Source organism: Leuresthes tenuis, unplaced genomic scaffold (genome assembly GCF_036924035.1).
Source record: "Leuresthes tenuis unplaced genomic scaffold, fLeuTen1.0.hap1 SCAF_1, whole genome shotgun sequence".
In the NCBI taxonomy this organism is placed as follows: Eukaryota; Metazoa; Chordata; class Actinopteri; order Atheriniformes; family Atherinopsidae; genus Leuresthes; species Leuresthes tenuis.
The window spans coordinates 13,895,070-13,904,790 of NW_027325355.1; the positions used below are offsets into that span (position 1 = coordinate 13,895,070).

A 9,721-nucleotide genomic window follows, 5' to 3' on the forward strand; every position below is an offset into this window, starting at 1 on the left:
CAAATAAAGGAATAAAACATGTGCACGTGTGTTGATTTGAAGGCAGCAGCAGGTTGTACTTCGAGGACTGATAGAACATTCCTTAAATGTTTTTGAGAATGAACAAATGGGCTTTAAAGCATGACACGAAGTGTATGGTGTCCTTCAGGTTATCACGAGTCACATTAAGCAGAAATCTTCAGCTGCACTGCCCTCTGTGGGTTGCGCTGCCTCACCGGATCGGTGACCTCCGACAGAGGAAAACCAACTTGATGGAAGTTTTTTTTAAGAGCGTCACGTTATTGCAGTCACAAAAAAAAAAAACAAAACCACCGACTCAACACTTTTAACCTCTAAACACAGATTACACAACTCCAGACGGGCAATTTGTGAGTACAGGAACTTTATTTAAATAGTGATTTGCCTTTACAAAAGAAAAAACAAAAAAAAAATTGAGTACAACAATTACACGCCTGATAAATATTTCACCATAATGTTCACATTAATCTTTTTGACTGAGACTCTGAAACGTTCAAAATGCCACCGTGTGTTTGTAAGTGAGCTTGGATCAACGGCATGAAAGAGGTGTTTTTATTAGGAACAATAGGCTGATGTGCCACTGTCAGCGGAGGCATAAGAAATATCTAACATTATTATCAAACACTAAGATTAGAACAACCAAAAAAAAACAGGACCTTGAACAAAATTTGAACCACAGAACACAATGCTGTCCTTTTGTCGTCATATGTATAGCAGCACTTGACTGGAAGATCATGATAATCTTTGTCAGCAAACCACATCCAGCCCTCAAACGATTCCCCCCCCCCCTTTTTTTTTTTCCTTTTTCTTTTTTGTCGCTCGGGCATCCCTCATTCCGCAACACTATGGGTCCACATGCAAATCGAAATTCAAAGTTGCGTGGGGCAGAAGGCACTTGAATTTACATAAAAACTCAGCGACCTTGCTCTCTGTGGGATAAAGGACCCAATAAACCCTGAGAGCAAGTCAACATCGGCCTAAGGATTTGCTTGCGTTGGTGGTGGTGAGGACCCTCCACATGGAAAAATAAACAGCGTGGGGCCTTTGCATACAATTTGTGTGCGAGCTGTGAGGGAAATGCACTTGAGTAGGCTGGGTTTAGCAAGCTTTTTGAAGTTGAGAACTACACACACTTACATACACATTCAGGAGCATGCACAAAAAGTCTATACACACATCTCTAAACAGCATATGCAGTTGTCTGAAACTGAAAAAGGCTTTTCAAAAGCAGTCAAACATCTAACCTTTAATAGTACATTTAGCTCGTTCATGCGTGAGGTTTTCGTCACTTTTTGCTTTTTTTTTTAAAGTATTTTGGGCCCGTCTGAGTGTGACGCGAGGGTTTAAGTGAAAAGCAATCTGAAAAAAACAAACAAAAAAAAAACAACGTACAAATCTGCTCAAAGTGCACAAGACAACGCATGGGTTAAGGTGTCAAAGCCTAATGTTCGCATTCGACAAGCAAAGACAGGCAAAAGTCAGCAGAGAAAAATGAGTCCCCGTGCACCCGTGAGGATGATTTTTTTTTTTTTAAACTTGTAGCTGACTGAGATGAATTTGATGAGATTTGAGCATTTGATTGTCTGGCTCAAGGCAATCAGGTGAGATTCTGCAGGAAATCCCGGTGAGAGAAATAGTCTAGTTTTTGTAGAGGTTAAAGATGTTAAATAATGCGAGTTTTAGAAAGCTCCGGTGGACAGAACCTGGCAAAGTACTTCCCGTTGAATCCAGTCTTTGTGCTGAGCTGTGTTAACCAAATAGTAGCTCCAGTTTCGTATTTAACAGAAACCTCAACTGTCCACGATGGTTTTCTAAAGTCCAGTGGACTTTCTAAATATGAACAACCGTGACTGAACGGCTGTGGTCAGTCAAAGGACAGCAAGCTCATTCGAAATGGTTGGATTGGATGGATGGATTATTATCATTTTACCCATTTTACAATCGTGTGACACGGTATAGTCTGACAAGAATCTCTCAGAGCCTGTCAGGAGGAGTTCTGCATTCACTGTAAGCCAGAAAAAGGGGGAAAGTGAATCTCAAAACGTCTGGATGTTTGAAGGACACACGGAGAGAAACGCTGAACAGACAAATGAGCTGAAAATGTGCTAGAAGGTACCTTGCCTGATATTCTACTACATCAACGGCGGAAGTCCCATTTCGCATACACCATGTGAGCTGCCTCTTTGGGGGGAAATTCAACGGCATACAGGAATGGGGGTTGAGAAACTTTGCCCGAGATACGGATTAGGAAATCGCACTTTTTGTGGCGTTTTTTTTTCTTTCTCTTTAAATCCTTTTCCCAGTCTGCGTTGCTGATGGCTAGCAAATAAAGCTGACATTGCAGAACGAGAACCCCTATGTTCGATGCCGCATTTGATAAATTCCCTGTTAAACAACACCAGGACGAAGTGAAAAAAAATATTAACATTTAGCCACATTTGAAATATGTCTTGTCGGAAAATATTTTGGAGTAAATTTTAGCAATAGACTTAATACACAACATCATCAGTATCATACAAATATATATATTTAAATGTGTATTTCTCTATTATCTAAGATATAAAGTGATGAGGCGGTAGCTAACCTCATGGTACACACTGGGGAGCCACAGTTAGGACCTATATTTTCACTTGAGCAATCTTTTCAGTTTGGCTCCCCTTATGAACAAGCAAACAAAACAGTGCAGTCCATCACACATGACCGTATATGAGAGCGATTAGGCCTTATTCTCCTGATTTTCAGTCATAAGGTGTACCAGCTCGATTGGCGGGGTTTTTCGGAAGTAACGGGTGGGGCTCGGCGTGTGGTCAGCTCTCATTCGTTGCTGTTGCTGCTGTCCAGATCTTTGCACTGAAGGTCTCCGCCGGTGTAGTTGATGCCGGGGATTTTTACGCCGAAGCGGTCCACACACCAGCAGGTGCCCCGTTTTCGACCCCGAGATGGTTTACACTGCAAGAAAGCGGAGAAGTTAGATGGGGACAGTTAGAAAGCACTTTCTTTTTTTTTTCAAGTGATAAAGCAAAGCATCCAAACCTGTTTGCGCTTGAAGAAGCCCTTCTTGTCACAGTTGGGGATATACAGAGAGACAGCCAAGACCTGAGAAGTGTCCTTCATGCTCTGGATGAGATTATCTAGTCTTCTTCTGCAGGGGCCCTGCACAAAGACACAAGCTATTTGAGCGCAGGGTTGAAAGTTTGTGAAACGTGCCTTTAGTAATTTTGGCATTTCAGTCTGTTCACACAGGGCCGTCAGGTGTGAAATTGCCATGCGGGGTGTTATGGATGATAAGTTAGATCTGGTTTCTTTGTGTGCAGTACCAGCAAATGTCTTATTGTTCAAACCGACACAGAACACGAATTTGAGCCAAATCGTGATAAGAGACAAAAAAAAAGAAAAAAAAAAGCATGCAACTCTGTAATCTCAACATCACTTACAAATTCAGGCTCCTGTTTTTCCAGACCAGGCAGTGAGAGGTCTCGGTTACTGTCAAGTCCCGGCCTGAATAACTGCTTCTTGCGGTCCTTAGCCTGCTTCATGGCCTGGGCCTTCCGACTGCTGATGTGATCGCCATATAAGGGCACCTTGGAATGTGCTGGCTCTGCTACGCGTCATCGTGAAATTGTCCGTTTGTTTGGGAAAGGCAAAGACACACAAGAGAAACAGGGTCGCTCGTCAGTTTTCTTAAGAGTCAAAGTTTCCACCAAAATACATTTCTTTTTAATCCATTTTTAGCCCTAATGTGCTCCCAGTGAAAGTCCTTTCATCCTTTTGCTGTTGCACTCTTTTTTATCTTGGCGAATACTGCAAATGTGACTGCAAAGAATACCATTTTCAAAACGTGGTGGGAAAAAACAAAAAAAGAAGCAAGAACTAAACTAAAGGTTAAGCTAAAGTCTGGCTAACGCTTGATTTGCACATGATTACTATTATCAGAGGAGAACTTGTCTTTTCTACAGAATGGTTGGTAATTTGTACCGAAACTTTACAAATTACAGTCAAGGCAGGATAAGAGTCACCGGTGACACCAAGTCTTACACACAATTCCAATGTGCTATTATGGTGTAATATTAGCATGCGGGGCTTCAAAGCATTTTCCTCTTGCTTTCGGTTTGAAGATGTCAAATGTCAAATACAAGAGCACCACCACCCAAAATTGCACCTATTTGAGTGGCTGAAATTAAAAAGAAAAGCTAAAAAGACACAAGGGCAAAAGGCTGGAGTGTCCACTTAGGAAACATCACAATACAATGTGATGATTTCACTGCCCCAGCTAAGTGCTTATTTAGCACATTTAGTGGCGACTGGCAAGTTTCATATTGAATGTGTTGACATAAAGGACAACACAGCCTACATTTATGGCAAGCTAGGCTGCCAGTCTGGGGTATATGTAGACCAGGGTTTTTTAAAAATTTTATAGCAAGGGACCCAAATTAGATATTTAGTCTCACACTGGCACCCAGGCCCCTGCAAACATGCTATTACCCGTATCATGTGGCAAGCCACCAAAATCAGCCGCAATCCATTTTGGGTTCAAACTCCCAGAGAGACGCTCGCATGCGTGCACCTTTCATCTGTGCAAAAAACATAGCTCCTTGCTAAATTTTGGGGCGTCACACAAACCTCAGCGCTCGCCCCTCTCCCTTATTGTCCCCACCCTCTACTCAAGCGACCACAGCGGCTGTACTGCGCCCACAATGAGTGGCTGCGGCTTTCTTTCCCCAAAAAGCACTTTAGACGGATATTTTATTTTTTATTTACAGCCTCAAACATGCATTAGCCTTGTATGTGTCCTAAGCCACCGTTGGCCCATTTCCACTGCTGTGTCACGCACTCACTTCCGTTTCATTTTGGCAGATTGCAGATTCATCGTATAAACCCCTCCACTTCTGCACTGACGTGATCGCTAAGCTAACCGAGTGGTGGAACAAGGTCATGGCCTCGTTGCAAATGATGCTTAAACCTCCCCACTCAAGCTCCTCCACCCACGGAGATGATGATGAAGCTCATGATGCCAGGCATCCTGTAATGACAGGATCTTGTAAAAAAAAAAAAAAAAGGAAGAGAAATTCCCTATTCCCTCCAGTTTCCTACTGACAGTTTTTTCCTCCCTCTGGAGAAAGCTGAGGCAGATCAGCTGCCAGTGTGAGTCCAATCAAGTCTTCACTTGCTAATCCTCAAGCTGCTCTAATCTGACCTGTGCTGACTGATCTTTCATTTTCTGTTTCTAATTTTCTCTTTTCCCCACTGTTTGGCATCCCTGAGCGCCAGCTCCCGACATCAATTAGTCACTGAAAACTCCATCCCTCTTAATTCTTTGCTTCCTTTTTTCCCCTCCCACTCTTTTCTCCTTTTGCTGCATCTTGGGAATGACAATAAATCAGCCTTGGCTATCTTACAGCTATGCGTGTTGAAAATGCCACAACTAAATATTCCAATTTTAAGCCTTAATTGGTATTTGAAGAGTATTTTGTGAAGGTAATGGCAGGAGCTAATGGAGAAGCTGGCTGACGGGCAGACAGACGGGGGGCGGGCGGGGGGGGGATCAGTAACCCATGCTCAGCCAGCATTCTGCTGAATCACTGCACAGCCTTGGACTGCCTGCAGTGCTGAGACATAGAGAGAAAGGAGGGAGGGAGAGACAGATGAGGACTCCTAACAAAGAGCAGTGAGAGAAAGAGAAGGGGATCACATGGAATAGGAGGGGGAGATGAATGGAGAATTGGAATCTATTGCAATTACTTTGATACAGAGCTGCTGATGGTTGAAATGGTCTTTGTTAACTAAATGCAGCCAAAGGGAAAAAAAAAAGATTTATGTGGATTGGCCTAAAAGGAAATAAAAGGAACCCTGATCACATAAATGATAAAAACTTGAATGAAGATGTCAAATTTGTTTGCAAGGGAACAAACTTCATACGTTTGTATGGAAACACGCTAGGGTTTCTCTCTTTCTTATCTCCTGCGTTTTGCTAATAGACTTCATGCCAGAGTTACTTAGCCAGAAAATTTGTGGTTCATTGGCTCGGCCCCTGAGGTTTAACACAGTCAGTGAGATTATTTATGTTTCCAGAGTGGTGGAACTCCAACCTGCAGGAAAATGAGGCATCAGACAGAGTGGAAAAGGGTGAATGCAGGGCTGAAGGGGGAGAAGAAGAATAGAGTGGAAAAGATGAAGAGGGAACTTGGCCAGGCAGGGAAAGAGGAGAAGAGGCTCTGTGGTGGGAGAGAAAGGAGTAGACAAAAAGGTGGGTCCGTTGTGGGGAAAGGCACAGGTGGTGGATGAAGAAAAGAAGAGGTGTTATGGGACATCAACAAAAGGAGAAAAAGATAGAACAAAAGACAAAAAGTTGAAAAAAAAGGGCAAGACTTCCGAGGAGGGGAACTGGGTAAATAGGATTTTACACCTTGAGGATGGTAAGTGCAACGCTTCCCACAAAGCTATCCTCAGGGCTCTCCTGCAGAAACAGTGACTCCATCCCTCAACTCCCATTAAAGGAGCCAACAAGGAGCCTCACAGAGCACCACCTGTAATCTTCTCCCTTGTTTTATGTCTACTAAGGGGGGGGGGGACCTACCTAGGCTCACACGAAACATACTGATTTATGGCTCCCAGCCCCACAAAGGCCTTTCAGACTAAGATGACAGGTTGATCGGCTGTTCACGCCGATCGTTGACAGAGTTCACAGGGTCAAGGCACACAGTGGCTTTTGAGTCGTGTGCCTTGATAATGACAGGTGTCAGAATATTAAAAGAGGGTTGTGAGCTGACCTGCATCAACCTCGCCGGCACCCCTTAAGAAACACTCACAGGAACACCCCCCCACCCCACCCCCGCCTTGTGAGAAAATGAATACATTCAATTGCACGCATGATAAAAAAAATGATGTGAATAAATATGTGTTTTTGTAACTTATGAGCGTCATTAAAGTACTGGTACTTTGACAAAGGATGACTACCATCTTATTTGCTCGACTAGCCCTTTAACTCTTTGGTTGAAGCATGTTTTCTGCAATGCGAAAGCAACATAACTACTTATTACAGAACTATTGCTTATTGGAGAAAACGACAAGACAGTGCAAACTGAACAAAAAAGGAATAGAAGGACAATAACGACAATTACAAATGAGGCTACCACCAATTAATGAGTTAATGCAGTTGATTTATGCTCCAGTTAAAGTAAGTGATCTGGTCGACGGTGATCTGAATCCGTCACCTCTCAGATGCCCTACCTTTTGATGGATGCTGCAGTTTATACAACTTCTCGTTTTTGCACAGCCCTCGGCCGTGCACGAGCGCGTGCAGCGGCTTCTCCTCGCCGTTCTTGGGAAGGCAGCGGAGCCCGCGCATGCACGGCCGGGTGTACACGCCGCACAGCTGGCCCTCTTCGAGCGCGCACGTCAGACAGCAGCCGCAGCCGGGCTCCTTCACCAGCTGGCAGCCCACTGGCACCGGCGGGCACATGGACAGGGCCTTCGGATCGCACGGCTCGCACGGCACGTACGACGAGCCGGTAATGCTCAGCAACGGAACCACAAGGAGGGAGACACTCAGAAGCATGGCGCGCTTCTCCTCTAAAGCTGAAAGGTGTTTAACTGAAATGTATCAACTGAATATTGTGCTAAATCCTCTCTTTGTAAAAGATTTGAGTCCAAACATCAGTGGGATGTTGGTTGCATCCACAGGTGCCTTGCGCGCTCAGGTCTAAATGTCACCGCATCCGATGCGTCAAATCCCCAAAGGCTGTTACTGTACTTCTCTTCCGTTGCCTTTCGGGCTTACAGTCACCAATAACAACAAAAAGAAGATGAAAATATCCTCACACCACGTCTTTCTTCGCTCTGTGATCCCCGGTTCCGCTTACGCGCAAGCGGCTCGTCTCCTTGTGAGAAAATGAAAAGCTTGCCGATTCCCCTCTGCGCCTCTCTGCAGGTAATTGTACCCGCACGGATTGTGAGCAGAATGTACAGTCTGTGGCTTTGAGCTTGTCTTTTAAAAAAGAAACTGCCAGAGGCGAAGCCTATAACGATGGGTATGTCAAAAAACGTTTGGAGGGGGAGGCGCACTTGTCAACTCCGTGCGCTGCGATGCTGATTTCACTGGGCGGGGGCTGGCATACTTCCAGATCTGCCAGATACGGGCGATGCTCCTTAGGGCAACTAATCTACCTCACTACAGAGTGGTCCATTGGTTACATATATTCAGGGGTTGGGATAACGAAATGATTGCGGACATTTGTGTCGTTTGAGCTTAAGAAAACAAGTCTGATCACTTCTTACATGCTTATAATTTTTCTGGAAACTTTAGTTTAGTTAAACCTGAACAGTCTGTACATCAAGCTGTACACCAAGCAAAAACAGAAACAAATTGGTATGATCTACGAGCCTGGATGATTTGTTAAGGTGCAGATTTATGAGAAACTGCCAATACATTTATTGAAAACTTGATTGGATAAATAACAAGTGACAGAACATGTTCAGTAATTAGTACCCTGATATGATTGTTTTTCTTTCTTTACACTTCTTCAAAGTAATTATGTGGTTATTCATGCATAAACCCTTAATGACAGACATCTGTTTGTGCAGTGTTGATCCACATACAAGTCAGGATTTTGTGCTCAGCACTCTATGTAAACAGCCTCTTATCTTTGTGTCTGTCACAAGATATTATTTACTTTGCGCCACACCTTCAAATCCTAGTTTGATGACTTCATATGGCGTTCACGATGGGTCTTAATATCTGCTGTCTCCCCTGGAAAAAGCGCATTCCCCCAGATTCATTTCTCAAACTCAAACTCCTTGTCCAACATAACCCTTTAGAGGAATTAGATAAATGATGCTGAGACATGGCTTTCCCTGTGGAGCTGCCATTTGGATACACTAGACTGACCCAACTATAGAGACCTCAATGTGTCCGGTCAGATGCTGTTGTAGAATTCAGCTTAGAACAGTGACAAAAATGCTCACAGTCTTCCAAAGTTAAACAAGAACGCTTTATAATTCCCCCCCAGATACAGTCTCTGCCTCTGCCAAATTATTTTAGCTTTAAACATTTGAGGAATCCTGTCTCGACTATAACAAATGAATTCTCCAAAGACGTGCACAAGTTCCACTGCTAACTGCACTCCGAGTGACCTTGTTTTATGACTCGTCGAGGTCCAGTGAGATAAGTGGTCAGCTCTCATAAGAGCGCTCATAATTCACTTGATGTTTTGGCAGAAAGTAATATACGTATGAGGATTTCAGATGATGAGCATGTTTGTGCTGCTAGTAAACAGAGTCTCTGCAGAGCACAAGATGAATTAATTTCATGCTTTTGACCGAGGTCATGTTTGTCCTCTTATTGCTGTTGTTATATAATGTTTCGATTATTTAGTTTTTATTTTTCCCCTTGTTTACATCCTGTAGGACTCCCCGTCCCACAGCTTGAATTAAGTTTGTGTCACATAAGTGCATAAATCCAGTGTAAGTGTTTGGAACTTTAGTTAGTACTGAAACTGACCTTTTAAACCCACTCTGATTAAAGCTTTTATTCCTTTGCTGTGTCGAGTTTCATTTCCGCTTTCTCTCCTCCCCTTTGTCAGACTTTGTCGGCATATTCTCCCTCAGATCTTCCGACCCCAGTTTGCCTTCGTCCTTGACCTTTGCGCCGTATCGGGTGTCAAACAACGTCACGAGTGACGAAAAGGTGGAAGAAAGAGTGCCATTC

At 43.7% G+C, this 9,721-nt stretch overlaps 1 protein-coding gene across 2 annotated transcripts; it reads right to left on the bottom strand.

Moving 5' to 3' along the window:
- Positions 1 to 567: 567 nt before the first annotated feature.
- igfbp5a (insulin-like growth factor binding protein 5a) lies at positions 568 to 8,036 on the bottom strand. Of its 2 annotated transcripts, none has more exons than XM_072379385.1 (4): positions 7,246 to 8,036; positions 3,453 to 3,616; positions 3,052 to 3,171; positions 568 to 2,967 (listed from the first exon to the last, which is right to left on the bottom strand). In XM_072379385.1, the coding sequence occupies exons 1-4, from the start codon at positions 7,571 to 7,573 to the stop codon at positions 2,833 to 2,835; spliced, it is 747 nt and encodes a 248-aa protein (XP_072235486.1). In that variant the 5' UTR covers positions 7,574 to 8,036; the 3' UTR covers positions 568 to 2,832. The 2 variants fall into 2 exon arrangements, with proteins under 2 accessions (XP_072235486.1, XP_072235478.1); XM_072379377.1 differs by having other exon boundaries at positions 3,453 to 3,619.
- Positions 8,037 to 9,721: the final 1,685 nt, after the last annotated feature.